Consider the following 25,688-nt stretch of genomic DNA (forward strand, 5'->3'; position numbering starts at 1 on the left):
TGATACATAGGCAGTCTGCTAACCACAAAAGCAAACCTCTCTGCCCCATGCCTTTCCCCCAATCCATACACTCTCGCATGAACTGACGTGAATGCAGTGGAATATACGGTCCACGTGGGAGTCAGTTCAATGCATCATCAATTCCTCCCCCTTCCCCTCATTGGTCAGCATTCTGACGTGGCAGGTGCCATTGTTGCCTAAAAATAGAAGATCACCAGCACTTATACACTGAGGATGCCTGTTAGTCCCAAGCAGTCATTCGGTTGGTTCCTTGTGTAAGTGCAGCTGATCTGGCGATACTGGAGTGCATCCACGGGCGGCCAATCAAGCTCAAGCTCAAGCAAGCTCATTTGTACAAAAGATGTCTGGAATAATACGAAAAGTTTATAGAAGGAAAAATGTGATTTTCATGCATTCTACGAAAATGATCCGTGCATATTACGAACATGTTAATTTATTTTCCGAAAGATTCGATACACTGGTATAAATTACAAAATTACGAAACAAGTCTTTGAAACCATTTCGTTGCAGAAAACAACGAAATGCTTTCGTAGAGCTAACGATTAATTTTGTAATATAAAACAATTTCGCGTGTAGTGTTTCTTCATGCAACGAACTAATTCATGGGTCACTGGTCTATCCCTCGTGGCATGTTTTGACAGTCATGTTGAGATACTTTTGCCACGACGGTTGTTTACGTTTCTCCTTTCGCCGATGAAAAACGGCAAAACAATCAATTCCGCGGATCGCCACAACACGCACTTTGCTTTAAAAAAATGGCCGATCATGAAATGCCGCTTGAAACCAAGTTGCAATAAGAATGCACACAAAAATACTAAACTTTATTGCTTTTTACGAAATGTTTCGTATTTTTTCCTGGCAACAGTTTTCTCATCTACGAATCATGAAGCGTGTATTTTACGAATATTTCATAAAGTTACTAAATCGCAGGATTGAGCCAAATACGATTATTTCGTATGGTAAATGAAAATGGCGTAATATGTATGTAATGGCGTATATGTACGAAATCTTATTTTACGAAATTTACATCCGAGAAAACACGAAATACAGTTTTCAGTGTAGCTTACTTAGATCATACTAAAAAAACTGTAGGCAAGAAACGTCAAATTGATTCACCCCTTTCAGTTCTATTCCTAGCGTCAAAATCTGTATTGGTCAAAAAGATTGATCTACTAAACATCAAAAATGGTATGCTCATTAGCACCGCTTTGTTGCAAAATTTCAAATCTCATTACCGAAAACATGGAAGCCCTTGACGCACTAAACAACTTTGCTCAATACGTCATCTTTCTAAGAAGTCAGGATCATGAGATGTCAGTAAATCAAATATAGCGCTGCCTGGTGGCAAATTTCAATTTTATAACGCACAACCTTGAATACCCTTTACATATTGAACATCTTTACAGAAGCAATCATCTATCTATGTAAGTAATCAGGATCCTGATATATTTTTTAATAGAAAATTGAATGCTAACTAGTGTGGCCTGTTGACAAAATTTTATATCAAACGGCCCATCGTATAGTAACCGTTGACCTAGTAAACAATTTTGTAGAAGACGCCAACTTTCTAAATCTAATTCTAAAAGCTCCCATTCCACCACACTAGTAAATCGTAACGGTCACAAGATATTCCATATTGGAACCAATTAATCGAAATCTCATAAGCTACGGGTCTTCATATACACGATTCCGTCCTACATAGGAACCTATGAAATCTATATTACAATACTACATCGTAGTAAGTCAGGTGATGTGTATTGGGAAGCATCACTCTAAACACTTACCCGTATTCACACTCTCTGTTCCGTCGTCTCGATACTCTACGGTTTGCGTTCCACTGCAGCGAAACTCTACCCCATAGTAGCATTTGCGACACTTCGGACAAAACTGCGCCACGTCCGGCAGATCTTCGTCGGAAAATTCCCCTTTGGCGTCCTCCCCGAGCTTCCGTTTCATCCGATTGATTGTGCAGCTCTGTCGATTGATCACGTCGTCCTTCTCGTGCAGTTGCTGCTTGATCAGCTTGTGCTCGTTCTTGAGCCGAGTTTCGAAATAGATCAACGCTTTCAGTATTCTCGAAAGCTGATCATCCCGGAACTTGCGCTCCCAGTCCAACTCTTTACTGACTAGCTTCAGGTGGTTCTTAGTGCTGATCACCCCCTCCAGGGTGCTAACGCAGCGACGTTTTTTACCAGCCACATTCGTTGGTAGCGTTGCGGACGATCCTCTGAGCGGTAAAGTTCCTCCCATGATGACACTCCGATCGTCTGCATCGGAGCTTATGACCTCCGCATTGCGCACCTCTGTAGTCGTCGAGTAACTATCGTCGTTTGCCGTATCGCTCATAGTCTGCAAAAGAACAAAAGATAAAAAGCAAAATCAGTTAGATGTATATGATAATTTTCAATATCAAGGTAAACTACTCCAACTAGCAGACCCTGTAGGGTAAGGTGGGGCAGAAGTTCGACCTTGATAAATTAAACAACATTTCCAGAAAAAAACTGTAATACAATATATTTTTTGATTCCAAATTCATAAAGGACTCAATTATTGCATGTTTCCAGATTTGTGGAGAAGAAATAAGTGAATTCCATAACTCGGTCGTAATTTCGAAAACCTCAATAAAACAAACTTTCGTTTCGCTGTACTCTACAATTCTAGGAAGTGTAAATCGATAAAATATGTTTGCCTTGCTTATCACCTCAACAATGTTTAACCGTAACTTCCATTTGCGGTGACTTATGCCATGCATTGCAGTTCCGATAAACTTCCCATATTTTATCTTGATCCATTAAACATTTGTCCATCGTCAGGTGCAATGGCCCCTAATTGGACCGACTTGATGCCATTTCCACAACTAGGCCACCAGATCACCCAATCAGTAATGTAACACGCGCTTTCCACGCGCGCGTGAATCACTGAATATTGAATGGAGCACACGCAGCAAATGCACTTCACCTACGCTTTCATTGTTTTCGCTGCAATCCGAAAAATCCCCGCCGACTCCTCTGCGGTCCTAAAGTGCCTTTTTCAAACAGAGAGGAACAAAGCTTTTACCGGCATAGATCGACACGCACACGCGGACACGAGTGCATGTTTGCGGTATAAATGCGTTCCATTTGCACCTGAAATGCTACTAGGGTGGGTGTACCAGTGTTCGCCATCATATAGAAAACATTTTTTTGTAAATCTGATAGAGCATGTGGTGGAGTTGCTATCTTCATTCATATGCGTTTATAACATCAATTTTTTCGTAATTTGAAACCCAAATTTTTGATAATTTGGGTGTTTCTATTGAAACACGGCTTGATAAATATACATTTATAGCTGTCTATTTGCCTTTTCAATACACTGGGCATCAAGTTAATTTGGATCAAACTGATTTGCAAAAATTGACTCGCAATAAGTCATGGAATTTGTCGCAAAGCAATTCCAACAGATACGTTTACATGTTTTACCTGTTCTATAAACTCTTCTACGATTGATTTGATCTTAACCGACTCTAGTCACCTTTGTTACCAAATGAAATTCTCAATACTACGAGTCGTCTGGAAAAGATATAAAATATACATCGATAGTGATCTTGTTGTTAACATTTCTTTGCATACAATTTTTTTTACTGACGATGCTTTTGAAATTTTAACATATTCCATGTTGAAGCAAGGAGTATTGCAATACCAAAACGTGAGGTAAAATTCGAATCCGTGATAATAGACGATGCTCTTCAACTCTTGATCTGCCTTAAAAAAAACGTGAAGAGAATGCAATTTCAACGCACCCGCGATCCTGCTATAAAAATAGCAAACAAATAGCATACACAAAAAATAAAAACGTTAGACTCAAGAAACAAAAGTTTTGATATTAAAATGTCTCAATTGGACCCTGTCTATAAGCCCTTTTTGAAATTATCTAAGATTTCATAAAACCTCAGAAGCCAATTCCGGCCTTGAGAGAGGAAAACAAATTATTTCTGTGATGATGGAATTTTTACATCCTCATCAAGAAAATTCCAAATTCATTTTGAACAGAATTATGGTCCACATCAATGAAAATTCATTTTTTGCCAATGAACAATTCGGATTCCGACATGGACATTTGACCACTCATCTACTTTTACGTGTAACAAATTTGATTCGTTCCAACAAATCTGAAGGCTATTCCACTGGTCTTGCTCTTCTAGACATAGAGAAAACATTCGACATTGTTTGGCATGTCGGCTAGATTGTAAAATTAAAATATATAAATACAGTATATAACTGAGATGGCGAGTACCGGTACATCTACCCTGCACCCGTTCACCATGCACAATCAGGGTGGAAATAAAAACTGACTCACATATGTACGACGAGCAATGATTAGAGACCGAGCTCAAGGTTTCCGATTTCAACGTTGATTCACGTGCGTCATATGGGAGATACCTACTGCGAAAGGTAGGCACACGATAACGATACGTAAAGATGAGGATGTGCATTTTGTTTGATTAACATACTCCATCATCGTTGGGACAACAGAAGTGCACTTAAAAAGAGATCTCTTGATCTGGGTGATAAAAGGAACATTGGCAATTTTCCAATCGAATGCATGGTGTTCCAGAAAGCTTCTATTGATAGTGTCTTGATGGAAGGATTACACAAGTACCATTTGGGTTTTTTGTTACATCTAATAAAGCTTTTACGTTCAAGGATCCGTCATCGTAATAATCATCATCATCAAAACTTTAAATCAGTTTTCGTTTTCAAAATTCAATCGACGAAAATGTGCTAACTGCGTTTCGGTTGGAGAAAAGAATACAGTGAACACGCTTACTGGGACCCAGATAGCCGTAGCGGTAAACGCGCAAAACCAAGCTGAGGGTCGTGAGGTCGAATCCCACCGGTCGAGGGTCTTTTCGGGTTGGAAATTTTCTCGCCTTCTCAGTTAATAACTGTGGAAGTGCTCATAAGAACACAAAGCTGAGAAGCAGGCTCTGTCCCAGTGGGGACGTAACGCCAGAAAGAAGAAGAAGAACACACTTTCATGTAACGTTTCATGATTTTAAACAAATAAATACTGCTAAAATTGATGACGATTCCTTCCCCAAACAAGGCAAACAATCGATATAATTTTACTAGTAACATTGAGACCTCAAAATTAGTGTTCAATATGATGAACATTGGTTAAAGTTTCTCTCTCTTTCTCGCTCTGTTATCAATTTCATCTTTGTTTTCAATATATTCAGCAAAAAAGATGACACTTTTTTAATATTCTCCAAAATCTCTCACGAGAAGTTCGCTAACACGAATCTCAGACATATGATCGATAAACATTTAGCTGAAAGACATTTGGTCGAATGACATATTGTAGAATGACGTTTAGTCAAAAATACATTTAGCCGAATACACATTGATTAAAAATAGTTTGATTGAAATATAAAGCATATGCCATTTGGTTGAACCGACATTTCGTCGAAAAGACACTTGGTTGAATCTGAATAATATGGAAACAAAGCTTTACGTAATCACACGACGCGACGTGAGACAGGACACAACACTTATGGTTCTTAAAAACGTTAAAAGGACATATAAATTACCTTTTTTTAACAGGTTGGACATCGTCCTGATGATGGGCAGCATCAAGCCCGAAACCGGTAGTCCTAGAAAAGCTCAAAAAGGATAAGCTTGAAAATGAAAAGTCGACACTGATCTTTAAGGGTTTAACTGACACGATCGATCTTCCATACCGATCCTTTCTTTCGTTAACTTCACAAAATTGAAAATAATCTGTTATAGTTCTTGTTCATGAAGCCAGATTTAGTGATTCTTCTACAGCACGAACACATATTACGAATGAATCAGTTTTCCGGAATAATGCAAAGAGAGCAACGATGAATAGAAATCTATGAGCAAATAAGTGCTTATAAACTGTCAATGTCAAAATGCGTCTACATGCAAAAAAAATGTGCGGTAAAAGCTACCATTTTCGGGGGTTAACTTGCGCTCACACCGGCAATTTTCAGCAGACCAGAAATGCGCTCGATGTTACCATGGCTGTAGTCAAAATCAGATTGTTGAAAATTATTTCTGTCAAATGTATCAGTATGGTGGTGAAATGTACTACCAATATAGTAAATTGCTCTGAAATTCCACGGTTGTTTTATGACTGGGCGTTGTCAACTAAAAAATATTTTTTTACCACAGAATTTTGTTCCCATTTACCAGCTGGATATGTTTCAAAATCGCAACGTTTCCTATCGCAAAAATCTTTCTCGGCGTAGGAAATATTTCAAACGTATTTAAGCAACAAAATAGGTGAATGGTAATTGAACGTCCAAATAGTTTTGGATGAACTTTCGAACAAACCACAATGGATAAAGAGTTAATTCGTTATCAGAATATTTAGATTTAAAATGAACCATCTACCCATTTATATTTGGACATGTCAAATGTATGCTAATTTTTGAAAAGAACAAAATATCTTGTGGGACACGATGCTTTTTTCTTTCAAGTAACTTAGCAAGAGTATTTCAGAAAGTTTTGGAAAAATACAACAGATAAACCAAGCCCAGATAGCCGTTACGGTAAACGCGCAGCTATTCAGCAAGACCAAGCTGAGGGTCGTGGGTTCGAATCCCACCGGTCGAGGATCTTTTCGGGTTGGAAGTTTTCTCGACTTCCCAGGGCATAGCAGGTATCTACGTACCTGCCACACGATATATACACATGCAAAAATGGTCAATCGGCAAAGAAAGCTCTCAGTTAATAACTGTGGAAGTGCTCATTGAACACTAAGCTGAGAAGCAGGCTTTGTCCCAGTTTGGACGTAACGCCAGAAAGAAGAAAGAAGAAGAAGAAACCAGCCTCTTTTTAACTTGTGGTACAAGTTTATACAAAAATGCATACCTGGAGAGGACGACAAAAACTAAAATTTACAAATGTTGATTCGTCCTATGTAAATGATAGTCAAGAAACTTATTTAAATTTTTCTGCTTTGACTGGATCGAACTATTCCTAGGTGATCTCATTATAACCATTCGAAGTTTCCAAAGCAAACTTTGCTGTTCACCCAAAGTCATTAAACCATCAGCAAAGCCATATATTTGTTTAAGGCTAAGTAGCCCGTCATTTGGTGCTTACAAACGTTAACGTTCAACGCGCCGTCATCGTAATCATCGTCATCATCGAAACTTCAAAAGCAGTTTTTTTGTTCAGAACTAAGGGTATGCGATATGGATTTTTTCCATGTCGATACGAAACGAAACGATACGCGGAATATTTTGCGCTGATAATGACGAAACGAAACGAAATTTAAAAATGTTTCGTGTAACTCGATACGAAATCAATATCTCACGGAATTTTTCGAAACGAAACGAAATTTTTGATTTAGTTTCGCGGAATAAACGTTTAAGTTTTTTTTCTTGTCAAAAGCTGGAAATTTGACAATAGGCATAATAAACGTCTTGTTAAATCCTCTATCATATGGAAACCTAAGCGTTGCTCAGCGGAATCCTTACATGTTTTGGTAAGACTTTTCTCTGTTTGTTTGAAATCTTCTCAATAACTTTATAAGGTTTCATTTCAATATATCTGACACTCACACAAGGTAATGAGTGGGTTTAATTTAAATGTTACAACTAAGAAGTGGGTTGAAAAGCACTTACAAACATTTAAAACAATCTCAAAAATTTTGAGAGGAGCCCAAAATTTATTTGATTTTTAGAAATGCCCTACAATTTTTTTAGTCATGTGGATGTGATGTTATGCTAATATATACCGTTTTGATTTATATTACGGACAGCTTCAAATTCCGGACACTCTACTTTGTATGGGAAACATTTCACACGAAATGTTTCAATTTTAGCCGTTCAAAAGTTCTCACTTTAGAGGCTCATTTTAATAAGCATTTTCCATAGATATCTATGAAAATTTATAATGTCCAACTACCTGAGGTGTCTCTCTAGTGGTTTGACGATTTCAACAAATGATTTGACTTTTCTATTTACCGTTTTGATTCATATTACGGACAGCTTCAAATTCCGGACACTCTTGTTTGTATGGGAAACATTTCACACGAAATGTTTCAATTTTCGCCGTCCAAAAGTTTTCATTTTTGAGATTTGTTTTATTAGGTATTTTCCATAAATATCATTGCAAATTTATAATGCCCAACTACCTTAGACGTCTCTTAAGTGGTTAAACGATTTCAATTGATGATTTGACTGTTCCATTAATGATTATCATGAGCTGTCCGTAATTCGAATCAAAGCGTCCGGAATAAGAATCATGAAAAGGCCACACGTTTTGATTTATTTAAAATTATCCAAGTTGCGGTCGCGTATTCTTTACCCACCATCGGAAAGTTAAGGGCTTCCGACGCTCGATAACGCTAAAAAATCATACAGAATGATTTATTTTGTATGGTCCAAGCTGGGTTATACTTCACTGAGGCCTTAAGTGTCCGTAATATGAATCAAAACGGTATGATTTGTTTGACCTGTCCGAAATTCGAATCAAAGTGTCCGGAATATGAGGCAAAACTGAGGAAGCGTCCGGAATAAGAATCGTGATAAGTCCAGCCATTTCCATTTATTTAAAATTTTCCATGTTGCGGAATGGAAATCTTCACTCACCATTCCAAAGTTAAGTGTTTTGATGTTTCGATAACGCAGAGGAATCATATGGAATGGTTTAATTTACATGCTTTTTGTTGAGTTAAACTTCAATGAGGCCTTAAGTGTCCGTAATATGAATCAAAACGGTACCGTAAAACGGGGTAACTTTGATAGTTTTTTCGAAGAAAATTTGAACATTTTTGCATGCTGTTTCAAAGATTTATATTTTTAAAACAAGTACTGGCATCCTAGCTATCGATTACAGTCGATAAATTGGCAAATGATTTATTTTGAATGGATATATAATTTTTCATATAATCGAAAGTTGGTTTTCTGTTTTGGGGTAACTTTGATAATGGAGTATGATTCGAACAAAATTGAATGAATTACGAACATTTGTAGGGCATTGCATACCTCTGAGCGTTTAACGTTATATGGAAATTTCTGACTCAGATTACAAAAATGGTCACAGTTTGTGAAAATGCTTTTCGCTAAAAGATTTGAGACCGTATTCAAGTTCTATGATAACTAGGCTGTCAAAGATAAGTGGCCAACTGTTCAAAACTACATCAAATAGTGATCGTAGAACAAATTGTTTGTAAGCGTTTCGAAAATGCTAAAATCGTGTAAATTTTTTAAATTCGTATAAAAAGCCTAAAATGTTCTTGATTCAAATGAAAACCGCTCTTACATGAAGTGTCATACTAATATTCTTTAGTTTTGCATTCGTTTTGCTTGACTGATTAAGAGAAATTATGATATTTCGATTAATATGTGGTGGGTTACGCACTATCAAAGTTACCCGCATTATCAAAGTTACCCCGTTTTACGGTACCATAAAACATGGAATAATGATATTCATTTTTTTACTGTACTTTATGCTTTGTGGCTTGAATGAATGTGATTGGGGACACAAGTCGATAAGTGATCATGAAAACACTAAACTAAGAAGCAGACTCTGTCCCAGTTGGAACATAACGCCAGAAAGAAGAAGAAAAATAAGTAGAACAGAGGAATCACTGGAATATTTGCTGGAGTATTGAATTAAATTAAATCAATCAAGATAAATTTAAAAGAAGTGCAAAAGTAATGAACTCCAAGAAATATTGCGACAGCAACTTAACCAGGATTGCCTGTTGTGGTTAATTTAGAAATTCCTAATAAATTTTCTGGAAAAGCCATGCGAACTTTTAGAGTAAATCATGTAGAAAATACTGAAGGTATTGCTATTATTTTGTAGAGCAAATACTGGAGAAATGATCCTATTCCAAAATCTGTGAAGGAATTTCTGAACAATTTTTGGAAGAATTAAGGATTGTTGATATTATCTCATATTCAGATTCTTGGTTTAAAACTGACTACAAAATCACATTTTCACTAAATTTTGAGCCTATTTTAAAAAAAAAATGAAAATTTCAAACAAAAATTTTGAACCTGGACTACATAGCATAGAGGAACCGCGAAAAAGATTGACAAGTTCACCCATATTCGTTCAGACAATCCGTCTTTCAATGAGCTAAATTTAATGTTTGGCTGATGTTTTTTTCTCGAGATTTAGATGTGCGAAAATCGAAAAAAAAATTGTTGCGCTTTTCCATTTGGTGGGGTACCAAACTTGAATCTAAATCCGGAACCAATTTTGATGGTGCATGCAAATTTATAACTGATTTGTGATTTTTACTAAAACAAATCATCAAAATCGATCGAAAGATGGCGAAAATAGAGAATTTTGTAATGATATATTATCAATAATCACATTTTTTTTAAATTGGGAGTCGTGAGGAAATTATGTCACGTTATAAGAGGAGAGAGAGAGAGTTGGTGGTGTGGTACAGCGTGACTAACCTAGATTCATTTTTCGATATAAAATAATGTATGCATCTTCCTTGTTTAAGGTGAATATAAATCGAAGGCATACCTCAGAATTTCAAGAGCACAAATCTAACGTACCCGACAGCGGTTCAAGCTGAACACTTGATCTATTGGTCATCGAGTAACCAAACGATTGAGTTTTCAGCTTGAATGGACGTCTGGTTCTTTAGATTTGTGCTCTTGAAGATTTGAGGTGTGGCTTTGGATCAGCCAAATCAACGTGATTTTTTACGGCGACAGCGACAAACAATCGCTGCGGTTTCGCTGCTACATGTAGAATTTTATGACACAACATCGCGGAGAGCCTTTACTCATTGATGCGTGCTATTAGTTTTCTCTTCTATTCTCCCGCTGTTCTTATGCAGAGTCAAAAGTGACGTCATAGCGGGAAAGCAAGAGAGAGAACTAATGCGCGCATCAATAATCTGCACCACCTGAGCAAATCCAGAACTTCTGGGACTCACGCTCCGCAGCTTTTTTTTGACATTTGTGTACAAACAATTTTTGCGATATATTAACGGATTTGCTCAAAAGGACACGCGATGTTCCCCGGAGGGAACCGTGGTTTTGCTCTCTTCATTCTTATGGAAGATAACATTGCGGTAGTTCATCAAACGCAGTTGTTCCTTTCCTGGGCTATTCGCCGCGAGGAATTCAGGGCAAATGGGCGTTTTTGGAAATTTTACAACGGCAGTGCAGTTTATCATACCTGCGGACTAGTCAATACTACAGTCATCCTACGGAGAATATCTCATCAAATAGAGTAGCAATAACGCAGAACCCATTTTACCTACGCGAACAATAAATCTATACAGCATCGCAATCAACAATAACATGCTTAAGGTGATTATAGAACGAAGCCACACCTCAAATTTTCAAGAACACAACTGCCGTGAATCGCAAGTCAGTCCCATCTGCATTTTCGTCAAAATTGAGTTGAGTTCGGTTTTCACCGTCTCTTCCGATGCTCTTTCAGCTGCACCAATGAAATAATATGATTTATTCGGAAATATTAGAAAAAAAAACAGCAAGTCAAATTGTCCCATAATGAAAAGTAACCGCATATCAGTCCCACTACAAACTTTCGCACCGTGGAATACAAAAATGTAACTTATTTTGATCATCATTACAATTTTCTCGGAAAGATATCGTTGTGAAAAGAAAGTTGGTAAAGTTTCATTAAGATCGGAACATGCTCCAATCCTCTGCAATTTTTTGAATATTCGAGGATAAAACAAGTTTGAGAACTTCACAGCCCATTTTCTCAATGCCTACTTTGGGACTGACTTGCGATTCACGGCAGACAAGACTTGAGAACCAAACAGCGCTCTGCAGTTGAAAATCTATCTTATTGGTCACCACCAGCAAGCAAGCATTTTGATTAATTTTCAAAGCGAACTGTTGTCAGATTTTCTCGCCTTGTGCACTTGACAATTCGAAGTTTGGCTTTGATCCATTCATAGGAAATAAAATGTCATACATATGCCTAGAAGCGTTGATTCATATTTGTGGGGCATTGAAACCAAGGGATTGCTACAACGATCTTTTTCTGTTGCCGCTTATAAAACGATAGCGAAGCTCACCCATACGAATATGCACATCAACAAAGTAGCTGGTGCAAATGTGGGGAAATGAACCACGGCACACAAATTGAACTCATTACTTGTGTTTCATTCTAAAGAAATTGATTCACACTTTCTTTTATGTCTGTAAGATATCTATGGTTTGATTGTCCGAAGAAACATTTGCATTTCTGCAGCTCATTACCATCATCAGGTTTAGCAGATTTCATTGCGCTTCATGCGTTTTGTACCGTTTTCTCTGGTAGGAAAAGGTAAATATCCGAAAAATATAAGTGTTTTAGTGGAATTTGACTCTGGTGTATAAATCATGCTCCCGATAAGGAGGCACAGCTCAAGCTGTCAGATTCCATAGTGAAAAAATCAGGGGGGGTTGTGTACAAGACACGACCGCATGACGTTAACTACGCCAAGTGATTTTCTGCATTTGAATTTTAGTCGATTGTCATAGTTGCAGCCTTCCTTTAGTTCAAACTCTAACATAATATCGTAACGGTCGCAACATTATAGATTTTCAATTGACACCCAGTATATTGCCGTAAGACGTAGTTAACGTCAATATATTGCATTTCAACGGAACAGCAGCAGCGTCCTCGGAAACATCCTCAAATTGCCGTATTGTCAATTATTCGTAATAAATCAATTATTGTATGATGCTATGAGATGAATTAAGAGATTATAGCAAGTATGTGGTAAACACATAAGGGAATATTACATAAATAACTCTTTAAAACACATTTGTTGGCTCTGAAAAGGGCCGATTGAATTGGGGAATTTGCGTTACACGGGCACATTTTGGCGGCTTTGGTCGATTTTCTTCAGCCATCTCGTACAAACAGCTTGCCTCTGGTAGCGAGGAGCTAAGCAGGTTTGGAGGAGCTCTTACCAGCTCAAAAGCGAAAACAGAATGAAACCGAATTCAACGAAGGAGGGATGCTATATACCAGTGCTTCCCAAACTTTTTCAACTTTCGCCCCCTTGAGGCCAATATTAATCTGGAATCGCCCCCCTGATATGTGATCCAAATATTTTAATAAGGACAAAAAATGTATTCGACTCGCATATCCAAAGAATCATAAAACAAAAACTATTACGTACATTTAAGAATATTTTCCTAAATATCGGTAACCTGAGCTGTAGATTATCGATTTTAAGAACATCTTGCGTACATTACAGGCTACTGATTTAGTCGGTAAAAGTTTGGTCCAATTTCAACTTAACAAATGTAATGTATTCATAGGCGCCTTGTGACGTAGTTGGGGACGAAGTTCTCCAAAACTGAACCAAGTGCAATGTTTTCCAAGCAAACGCATTTATTTTTGCATGAATATGTCATATTTGGGTGAACTGCAATGATAATGTTCGCAATTGTTCGTTTTTGAAAGATCTCACCCAGCGAATTATGATTTATCTGCTGTTTCCAAATTTACTGGAATAATTTTCAGAAATTGTGAGTAATAAATGCCTGTTTCTAACGCTAAATCGAATTTTTCGGACATTCTGGAGGTATAAATCCAACGCATCTCTGTAATTTCTTCAAATCTATTTATAAATAGAGTTTTTTGTCTTTAACATCGCTGGGAACGCGATTTTCGTAGGTAAAATTTTCCAAAATTTGTTTATAAAATGATTAAAAACATCACAAATGGTACTGTAGATATTTTTTTTAGAAAGCTGGATGCCAGAAATATTAACTTCCAAACCTTAAAGTTCACATACAAAAAAGATCCTTATATATATTGGGCATTTGCAAAATCTCATGAAAATCTCTAATGCTGACCATTCTGACCACATGATATTTAAAAAGCTCAATGAATAACACAAATATTTTGTGTTTGACAATCATGTAATGTTGTCTATGATAATATTTAAATGACCATGATCAGAGATATTACGATCTAAGGTAAAATAGTCTTTTGGCATTGATTAACCTTCAGATGTGTGTCCTCCGAAGGTTATGAGTAATTATTTTCAAATGCTCCCATGTTAGCTTTTTCGCCCCCTTTCTGAATTTTTCGCCCCCCAAATTCTGTTTTACAAATTTTCGCCCCCTTGAGCCTGAAAATCGCCCCCATGGGGGCGAATTCGCCCACTTTGGGAATCACTGCTATATACCCTTAGAATAGCAGGTGATGCTCCTCCTTTCAATTTCTTCGTTTTCTTATCTGGGAAATAGGCTATATGAAACTGAAGTCTGGGTAAGGGATGTACAAGATTAGTATTATGCTGTTATTGCATCCCGACGGCACTGCAGCAGCGTCCTCGGAAACATCCTCAAATTGCCGTATTGTCAATTATTCGTAATAAATCAATTATTGTATGCTGCTATGAGATGAATTAAGAAATTATAGCAAGTATGTGGTAAACACATTAGGGAATATTACACAATTAACTCTTTAAAACACATTTGTTGGCTCTGGAAAGGGCCGATTGAATTTGCATAACATGGACACATTTTGGCGGCTTTGGTCGATTTTCTTCAGCCATCTCGAACAAATTAAAGAACATTACACAATCAACTCTTTAAAACACATTTGTTGGCTCTGAAAATTGTCGATTGAATTATTGAATTTACGTAACACGGACACATTTTGACGGCGCACTGGTTGCAATCCTCCTCGCCCGGTGAGATTTTCGGTGCTGATGACGATGTGCGCTTCAACAAGCGGCTTTGGTCGATTTTCTTCAGCCACCTCGTACAAACTTACCTGCGCCCCGATTCCTGCAGCGCCAATTCTGGAAGCGCGAGTCCATTGAGAAATCTTGAGCGATTTCACAATCCGGACGCTGGTGTTTTGCCGCCGCTTGATGATCAAGAGCTTGCCTCTGGTAGCGAGGTGCTGACGGCGCACTGGTAGAAATCCTCCTCGCCCGATGAGGTTTGCGGTGGCGATGACGATGGGTGCTTTAACAAGCGGCTTCAGTCGCGGCGGCGGGTTGTTGTTCCATTCGCGTTCCATTGAAAACTGAGCTGAGAATGCGAAAGGCACTCGAGACTTGCTCGCCGACCATGTTCACAGTCTGACGGCAAAAAGAAGAATGAGCGAAGAAGCAGAAATCGGTCTGCTTTTATAGTGCGAAGCGGAACGCAAAAGAAGCATGGAAAACAGCTTGCACGTGATTGGTTGCGTAAGAAAGGGGTTGACATTTTCCCAATTTTCAATAGTTTATTGTCAATAATCAATAGTTTTCTCTATTCGAGGAAATTGTTGTATACATTTCCGATCGATTGGTGGGAAATTGAAAATCTATCGATAAATGACTGATTCATTAACGTTCAAAATCTTACATAATTTCGTGACGGTCGCAAAATTTTAGATTTTCAATTGACACCCAGTATATTGCCGTAAGACGTAGTTAACGTCAAAATAGGACGTCATCCCTCTGATTGAAACCCATACGACAGTTATGAATCTAAGATAAGACGATTCCTAAAGAAACGCCAAAACGTATGCTTTCATTAGCACACCATTCGTTTGCCTCGCAGATAATTTGCTGTTATAGTGTTCTGATCCATGATATGAGTCGATTTGATCCATAATATGGACCCATTTTTGACTGTAGCTAGGAGTTGAAGCAAACGCTTTGCTTTTTTTTGTGCGAAATTCAACTCGAATTTCGCGAAATTCCGTTTTATTCCGTTTATTTTCAAGTTTCCGTGGAAATATTTTAACAATTTGGCGAAACGAAACGAAATAGCAAAATACAAATTTCGCCTGTGCGAGTTCCGTGGAATTCCGCGGAATTTCGTTTCGAAGCGTATTTGACGGAATCATTCGATATTTCGCATACCCTTATTCAGAACTAAAAATTATTCGATTAAAATGTGTTCGCTGTGTTTCGGTTGGAGAACAGAATACAGTGAACACATTTTCCTGTAAATTTTCTTGATTTTGAACGAAAGAACTGCTTTTGAAAATTCCGAAATCAATGACGGATCCTGCCCCCTTAAAAGGACATATAAATTGCCTTTTTTTTTTCAAATTGCAAGCATGGTTTAGTTTTCATGCAACAAAATCGCAGTATATATCAGGGCTCTCAAATTATCAAACCAACTAAAGTTGTTTTAACTTATTGGAATCTTCTCTATTCAATTCCTTAATCCCGAAGGAGCATTGCAAGATACCTTCGAACGGAGTAGTGGAGAGCAGTTTGTATAATAACAGTAAAGTTGTCCTATAATTATTTGACATCCACAGTTACTTCTAAGCACGTAACGCTCCTTCTGGGAACTCTGAAATTCGTTTCTAGAAAAAGTGGTTAAACTATAGCTACAACCATTCATGGGGCTATCATTGGTGAAATTGTTCGATGAATACTCGGCAATAAGACCAGTGTTGACCAGACTCATTTCCCCGAAATTCGAATTGTGAAGCCATGAACTGTTATAACTGTGCCTTGTATTCCTGAGATGAAGGGGAAGGTGGTTGGGCTTGAGTGTTGCACATGGGATCCGACAGTTTCGATCTCGGTGGGCTGCAATTCAAGTTTCGGTGAAATGATTCGCACTCACTCACTCACTCATTTCATTTCACCGAAACTTGAATTGTGGCTCTCTGTGATCAAAATTGATCGATTTTGTGTGCAGTACTCAAGCTTAACCATCTGCTTTTCTATCTTAGGAGGATATAGCATGGTTGTAATAGTTCGTGGCTTCGTAGTTCGGAAAATGTTATTTTCGGGGAAATGAGTCTGAACAACACTGAATAAGACCTGAGAAATTTTCGAAGAAATTTTTTAGGAACAACTGGATGAATTTCGAATTTGCCTCTATTTAGGTGTACCATTAAAAATAGCTAGTAGTATTTCTGGAGGTTTGTTTTGAAATAAAAAATCGGTTAACTTCTTGGGAAATACTTTTCTCTTATTTTTTACTATTGAAAAGCGATAGAAAAAAACCGTGAAGAAAAGTTTCGACATTTACATAGCAATTTCTTGGAGAAATTGAATGGAAATCCGGAAACCACAATAAGGAACTCGAGTTGAGCTTAAGTTTGAGCTTGATCCAGTATCGCCAGAACAGAACATGGATATTGGCATAGCTAGGATTTTTTTTTCTGATGGAAGGGAGCCTAACAAATTCTTGTCAGTTCAAATAATCACGATTTTCAGAAATATCTCATTTTCCATAGTTTTGTATTATTATATTGAAATTTTCTCTAAAATCGCTGCATAGCACCTGCTGTATTTATTACTTTCAATTTTCAATGTAATACAATAAAAATCTTTCAAGAATTCTTCCAGAGAACTCAACAGAATAAACCTTGCGATTTTTCCAAGAACTTTTTAAGGTATTTAGCCATTTACAGACAAACCTTTGAGAATTTCCGCCAATACTTTTTCGGAATCGTAACCATATTTTTTCAGTGGCCCCTCTACCAGTTTCAATGAGTCCCTCCTAGGATTTCCATGATAAAATAGTCATGGGATTTGTAGTCATTATTCAATGAATTTTTCTTGGAAATTCTTCAGGAATTTAGTTTATAGTCGGTATAACATTGATTTGACAATTCTGTTGAAGAACTCTGTCAGAGAGTGCTTTAGAAATTCTTTCAACAAATGCTCTTCGAGGACCATTTCCATATTTTTATTGACCAATTTCAAATGTTAGTTTAAAATGTCGTTATATCGATGTGTTAAGAATCGTCTGGAATTACTTATGATAAATATCAGAAAAAAACCAGGAGACTCATCAGAATTGCATTCAGAATCACACAGCAAGTATACTTCCCGCAAATTTTGCACATTTGCTCCCTTTGAGATACTTCTTAAAAATTTTCTTTATGTTCCTTCAACAAATCTTTCAAAAAATCCGTCGGAAATTGTTCATGGAATGCCACAAAAATCTTCAACATTTATTTAGGAATTCCTCAAAAGAACCATTGAATAGTTCTGCCAGGTGTGTCTCTGAGGATTCTTTCTAATACTTCTGAAGATTATTTTTATTAGGAGTTCCACAGAATTCAATTGTGAAAATATTCGTAATGAAATCTATGCGATAATCGATCTGTATATTTCCCACAGGAAATTCCGCAAGTGTTTTTAGGATTACACTAAAATTAAATTGGTTCTCTCACATTCCTCCAAAATTGTTTTCCAAAATATTGAATTAATGGAGCGTGTTAAAAACAGTCTATCAGGAGACAACTTCCAAGGGATTTTTGTTTTTTTTCTAGAGAAACATGTTGGATGATTCGGCGAGGAATTCCATCTGAACTTCAGTTCAGAGAAAAACAACTATTGGAAAATTTATTAAAGATTTTCCTGTTCTTCTTGGAAAAAGCTGAAGGTTTTACTAAAAAATAATGGTATTTTTGTTTTTCAGTCCCTTCCCGGTGATAAAATCGAAATGGCAATGTACTTTGGAAAAAGATCGCTCAAGAAACAGATTTTTTCATACTTGCGGGCAAACTTTTTAAGGTTATTTTGCTAAAAATTTCTGCATAGATTCCATTAACGGTTTCTAATTGCAGAAGCAAAAGGATTCGTGGATTATTTTAACAAACTTCGTCATGAAATTTTTACTGCAGGCTGGCTGAAGTTTTAAATGTGATAGATTAACAGTGGAAGATAGAAATAAGTGAAAGATTCAACTGCAAAGTACGATAAAAGGTACGGGCCTGGAATTGATCCCATGACCTTCTCTTCTTCTTAATGCATTTCAATCGAAAATGTTTCAAATCGTCAACTGAGTCCGTTACCCATTCGAGAAATTTGTTTTTCAAGAAAGCAGGTGAGAAATCTCCTTTATAGTTTAAAGATTCATATGGGCATTCAAAATAATCAAAGGTAAAATACTTCAAAATTAATTTTGGTAATAATTATTGATAAACCTTAGTGAAGGACAAAATATTTAGACTAAATTCCAAAAGATAATAAATAAAAATAAACGATAATTAAACATTATTTGAACGTATATATGAAACCTCCTAGAAGAAATCCGTGAAATCCTAGTAAGAAATCCCAAATAGAATTCTTAGCATAACCTCTGGAGAAGTTTACACATGAAATCTGGGGAAAAAAAAGTCCTATATTAATGCCCTAAGCAATTCCACTGGATTATATTGAGAGATTTTTAATACTTTAGTAGTCGCGCTGTTGTATGTTGTACAACACTGGTGAAAAAAGGTAGCTTACCATACACAACATGAGCGTGGTGGTTCTGGTGAAGACAAAGCGTGCGACGACCGAAAGGTTTTCATGATTATGATGATATGTACTTTATGCCCAAGAAAGTTATTTTACAAAAGATTCTGGAAAGTCCAGAAATGGAACCCAGACATTATAATACAGCGACCTTCCTTAGCCGAGTGGTTAGAGTCCGCGGCTACAACGCAAAGCCATGCTGGGTGTCTGGGTTCAATTCTTGATCGGTCCATGGTCTTTTCAAAAAATAATTTTCTTTGACTTTTCTGCGTATAGAGCATCGTCGTATTTGCCACACGATATACGAATGCAAACACGGCAACTTTGACAAAAAAAACAGGTTCTGTCCCAGCGAAGACGTAATACCAAAAAGAAGAAGAAATAATAATAATACTATCCAAATGCCTTCCAATAAACGAGACACGCTTCAAAATAACAAAATGCTTTCAGAATAAAATCTTTTAGAAAAATGATATACATTCGAAAAGTTTAGGCCGTTCCCAGCTCCTTATCACATAGCAACGACCACTCCACTGTTCGCAAAAACTAGTTGCACCGCATTCTCACTTTGCGTACTCGCAGCACCGTTTTCTTGTTGTACACATAAAGCCCCTTTAGAAAACAACACCTCCTGATCTTCATCCAGAGTTGGGAAGGTCCTCATCAATCATTAGCGGCACACGCAATGGTCGTCACCATCGTCATATTGAAAGCACGGGTGCATCCTCACTCTTATTTTGCAGTTATAAGAGAAAATAGTCAATTGTGAGACAGCCATTTTATATCATTCATGTTAACATTCCTTCAATTCTAATGGAACCCTAAAGAAAATTCAGTAAGAACATAACTTTTTGGCTCATATAAATATTCTACAATGATTTAAAAAATTAGGAAAATTCATGACAACAGCGACACGCAACTCAGCAACCAAAACATCATGCATAAGTTGGCTCATCCGATGACTCACTGGCACCTGCTAGAAATATAGCAAACATGTTCATGAACAATAACATTGGGTTTGGTAGATTTATGACGGGTTTGGTGATTGTATCAATTTTGACGTTCGCTCTCGCAAGAGAACTCAATGATTAAGATTTGAGTGTGAGTTTACCTACACTGATGACAAAAGCTGTGTTCGTGATTATCCTTAAATGTTTCAAAATGTTTGTGAAATAGCAATATAAAAGTTGGCCTAAAAATCAAGGTTTTTTTTCTGAGTAAATCAAATGCACCGGTGTAATTCAAAGTCGAACCTATTTTTTTCGGAGCTTGTATAGTAAAATACGTCGCTACTATTATTAATTTTCTTTAAATGAACTTACATTTTACATAAGAGGGTGACCTCAAAAAAGAATACAAAAATGTATATTTTTATATGAAGGTTTAAGAAACTATCACTCAACGGAAAATTTAGATCAATGTTCAAAGATAGTTTTTAATGAAATTTCTTGTAATTTGTCAAAAGCTTCATACTCTTCCAGGAACATTTGAGAGAGCCCAAATTTTTCAAAATCGCTTTCGCCCCACAATTGATAACCACCCCATAGCTTCCAGTTCATACTCCTCACTAGCATCAATTGCATGTTGAATCCCACTCGAACTCGGTCTGCCGCACAGGGCCCGGAGATTGCATCGGGGCCGATATAAGACCCGTTCAAGTTCAAAGTCAAACAATTACTACCATGTTTGATTTATGCCTACACACATGTGCAGACTGTGGCCACGGCTAGACTGACTGCTGGTCGATACTCTCCCCCAGTGATATCTACCGGCTCGGCGTGTCTGTGTTTGGACCAAGATCTCGTCGTCTAGTCCGGTTCCGACCGCGCGCAGCCCACAACTTTGCATTCCCTGTCCTAGCCCAGTCTATCTTCAGTTCATTGCGGCACGGTTCGATCGTGGACAGTTAGATAAATATATAGAAAAGGCTAATTATTCAACACGCAATGGGTGCCTACCGTGCGGTTCGCTTCCGACCGATGGGTGTTGTAAAGACCGATAGCAGAAGTACCGTGAAACGGGGTAATTTTGATAGCTTTCTTTAAAGAAAATCTGACTATTGCTACATTTTGTCTGAAAAATGTCATATTATATTTTTTCCAACAAGACGGGGTTGGTGGTCTAATGGCTATCGCTTCTGCTTTGCAAGCAGAATGTCGTATTCAATCCCAGGTCCGTCCCTTTCACATGTTTGTAACACTCTTCCTAATAGCTCTCTTTCTCTATCTCTCTGCGTCATTATGGCGCAAACATCATCAGTTCTATGTATCGCTAGAATTGAATATATCGACTAAACCGCTTACCACAGTGGTATCCATACGGTGGAATACTTCATCCATCACTAATCAAATACTCCTATTTCCAAGGTAGCTGTGGGAAATGCAGGAGATTCTCCGGTTTTCTAGTAACAACGGCTAACTAATTAACTTCCTTCATCTCCCCGGTGGATATGAGGACGTAGCCGGCGCCGTTATCAATCGAGAAATATCAAGGGTAGTGTGATTGTACATTGAAGATGAAAAAAAAGCTAAAACCCAAGCTATATCTGAGTGGTTCTCTGTGCAATATCACTATCCTGATTGATCACGGAGTAGCAACTACGAAGTGTATGTTCCATCAGTTCGTTGTGTATGTTCCATCGTTGATCGTTTTTGATCGAAAAATGACATATTATATTTGGTATCTTTGTTGTTGATTGCAGTAGAAAGCTTTGGTAGATAATGTTAGAGCAAGGTTTTCCGACGAAACAAAACAGGTTAATACGTAAAACGCTGGGGATGCTATTAAGAGAACTGGCGTGCAGATAAAGGGCACTATCATCGGTTGGATATGCTCATTGGCTTGGCTGATTACCAGAAATGTTGTTATCTGATTTAGCAAGCTGTGGTGTCCGCACTATCAAAGTTACTCACATTATCAAAGATGCCCCCTTTTACGGTACTTTCGCAGCCTTCGAAGACGGAGAACCCACCTCCCTTTTGGGGCCGATCGTTGTCACGTGTAGCGTGTGAATAAATGTACAGCTTACAGTTCCATAACAAATGGACGATGGGAAGTTTGACTTCGTATGCGGAGACCAACCAACCCATTAGATGCCCCAGGTCGAACGAGAGTGTCTTTCAATCATAATTGGTGTGATTTTCTCTTCCTTTCCGATATGCGGCGGGCTGTTATTATTTGGAAAGGAAGTGATTGCGACCAATGCAATGGTGGCGCAAATGACAGACCTATGTTAGATGCGGGTTGCCTGGAAATGGGCTCTAAATTTTCAAAACTGATGGGTGCCGTAAAACTGCTAATTAGATGAAGTGAAATTGGAGGCGGATGTCACATGAAGGGGCAATCGTTTTTGTGCTATTGCGTTCAGTCCATGGATGAGTGAAAGTTTGTGAAGATGATGTTGCAGCTATGTACAAACCAATTAAGCAGATTTGTGTTAGATACTTGACAATTTGTCAAAGATGATACAATCGCTAGTACGTGAGCTGAATTAATTCTACGCAAATGTATTAGAGCGCTTTAAAAGTTGTAACACTACTCGAACTCACCTTATAATAAACAATTGGTTTATTCAAACTCTTGGGAACGTTCAGAATTTTTTCCGAGATTCTACATTCTTAGAATCGTACTCCATGAACTTCTGAATAGGGAATATCTTTCAGAAATTAATACAGAAAATCAATATAAATTTATCAAATAAAATATCCCTAGATATTCTTATGAAAGTTCCTAATTCTTCTTTGAAATTGCACACTGAAAACAGCTATAACACTATTTTCAGGATTCGAACCCTGGTCTAGCGACTGGGGGCCGCGACCGGTAGCTCTCACCACGCCGAGCGAATGGCGATCAATTTTCTACGAGTTTTGCTAGTCAAAACGGGTTCCTTGGAATTTTCGTCGAACGAATCCGATAGCTTTTTAGGCGAAACATTGATGGAAAATTGATGTGATCGAAACCACTTACGTCGGATTATTGAAACATAACCATGATTTATATCGGCTATTATTAAATTATGTTGCTTGCTGTGTGGATTGCAAGAAAAATATGCTGTTAATATAAATCAAACAGTCATTCAAGTCATTGTTCCAAAGTATGAGTCAAATTTCAATTGTCTATGACTTGTTTGAAAATCAATGGAGTTACATACTTGGTATCTTAATTGACATAATACGTAAAACTTTTCTAAGCCAAACGTAAGTATGGAATTTATGAGTTATATTGATCATGAGCGGCGATTCGAGCTTCCCCAACAATCCCTCGCAAAAGCTGCTCGAAGAAACGCATTTCGCTCAAATCGCCTACAGCTTTACACACATGAGAGAGCACATTCCTTTCCCTATTACTGCCAACCAGCTCAATCCTGTCTGCCTACGTATACTCATAGCTGGACGACGCGTCGTCGCGTCTGCGCTAATCTCGAGTGTCGACAACCTTCAACAACTATCCGAACGACCAATAATAGTCGGTCTAGTGCACTGCTCGGCGGCTACGGAAACGCACCCATAGCTTAGTATTAGTTCGAAGTAGCGGTTACCGATCATCCAACCGCGTAATCCCCATCCCATGACACATAACAGCTCTCATTCCGCACGGTGAACGGTAGCCACCAAACGGTCAGTAGCACCTTACACCTCACTTGCCACAGCCTCACCGCGCGCCGTAGTCGTCGTCGTAACAACCTCGGATTGAAATTTCTAATTTGTTGATAAATGTTTTATTTATTTACATTTTGCACCTTTCATCCTTCCCACCAACCGCGAACTCCCCGTTCGGTGAGGACCAGAAGCCGTCAAAAGAGTTAGCGTGCCGCAGAGCAAAAAGTCGATGATCCCCGGTCTTTGCAGTCTCATCTGGTGCTCTCTCGAGATCGGCTTACAGAGGTGGACTATCGTTGAGGGTCATGGGTGTAGCTAGGGTTTCCATCAGCGCAATAGTTCCCGAATTTGTCCAGGTATCCCTCAAAGAGTTTTTCTGGAGTATTCCTTCAAGGAATCCTCACGAAATTAACTGGGATTCCCCGACCAGTGGATTGCATCAGAGTTGTTACTGGTTTTGTTACTCAGTAAGCATGTTTTTTTGTTATAATTTTTGCTGGTTAGTAGTTAGAATCAGGGATGGGAAAAATTATGAAATTCACACTACAAGTGTAGGAAATCACAGTCAGCGAAGCCAGTGAAACTCACGCCGTTGCTAAGGGCAACCCAAAACTACTGCAGAAAAATGTTCTATTTCCCGCATTTATAGCCTTCATTGACCCTAATGATTAAGAAAATTCATTCACCCAATATAGACTACTTACTTGATGAGATTCACACATTTTTAGTACCACGTGATTTTCCCGAAATTCAAGCCTACTACTATTACCATTCTCAGCCCTGGTTAGAATAACAAAAATTGTAACACAATTCCCCTACACTAAACAAGGTTGAAACAAAATATGTTATATTTTGAACAAAAATGTTACCCATTGTGTTTCATATCAAACAAAAATATAACTCATTTAGTGATTTTCCATAACAGAATCATAACAACATTTGTTATAAGCAATTTTTAATTATGTTTTAAATTGAAAAAAAAAATTAAACAGACTTTGTTATTGAAACTGAGTCTATTTTAATAATGTTATAATTTTTTACATCAACTCAATATGCTTCCAACAAAAATGAAACAATTTGTTATTTAAATAAAATTGTGCTTCAATTTTGATGTAATACACTAATCGGGTCCTGTAGACATGTCTTCAGGATTCATTTTCAGTTGTTCCTCCGATATGTTGTACTCTTCAAGGAATCTTTCCAGAAACTTTTGAATATTTTCTATAAAAAATATTACCTAAATTAAGATTTTTCACAAAGGAAGGTAGAATTTCTAGATTTAATTTAAAAAATGATTCCAGCGAATTATCAAAGTATTTACTGGATTAAAAAAATATACAAACGATTTTCTAAAAACAAATCTATTGTGCCTACCGTCACTTCCAAGGAAAATAATTATATATAGTAACTTTTTATAATAAATAACTGAAACAGCTTCTGGAGCAATTGTTGATGTAATTTAAGAAAACAATGACTGTAAAAATTCTTAATCTGATGAAATTTATAGTAGAGTGCTTGAAAGACTCGTGAGATGTAAAAATCCTTTGATAACCTTAGCAATTTTATAAATGTTCCAGAAGCAACATCAAATTTCTGAAGCAATCTTTAAAAGAGTTGTTGAACAAGTTTCCAGAGCTATCGAACACGTTGTTTGTTTTTTTTTTTTTTTTTTGAGTCCCAAGTCGCATTTCGGAAATAATTCCTTAGCAAATTTTGAGAGAAATTTTTCATTTATTTCATTTATTTATTTATTCCAACTGATCTTACAACGATCTCATTGAAATTTGATTTAAGACTAAATATTAACATGAAAACAACTAATACAAATACACAACGGAAGGCAAACAACAATTTACAAATACAATTTCAAACAATACAGATTGC

General features: G+C 37.4%; 1 protein-coding gene across 2 annotated transcripts in view; it reads right to left on the reverse strand.

Moving 5' to 3' along the window:
• LOC5577431 overlaps window positions 1–25,688 on the reverse strand; it is a 193,494-nt gene that overhangs the window by 10,381 nt on the left and 157,425 nt on the right. For both annotated transcript variants that reach the window (XM_001663309.2, XM_021846967.1), the window contains one exon: window positions 1,806–2,370. In XM_001663309.2, the coding sequence (XP_001663359.2) occupies window positions 1,806–2,370 (565 nt within the window). The remainder of the gene's footprint in view (window positions 1–1,805; window positions 2,371–25,688) is intronic.

The sequence above is a fragment of the Aedes aegypti genome, chromosome 2, assembly GCF_002204515.2.
Source record: "Aedes aegypti strain LVP_AGWG chromosome 2, AaegL5.0 Primary Assembly, whole genome shotgun sequence".
In the NCBI taxonomy this organism is placed as follows: Eukaryota; Metazoa; Arthropoda; class Insecta; order Diptera; family Culicidae; genus Aedes; species Aedes aegypti.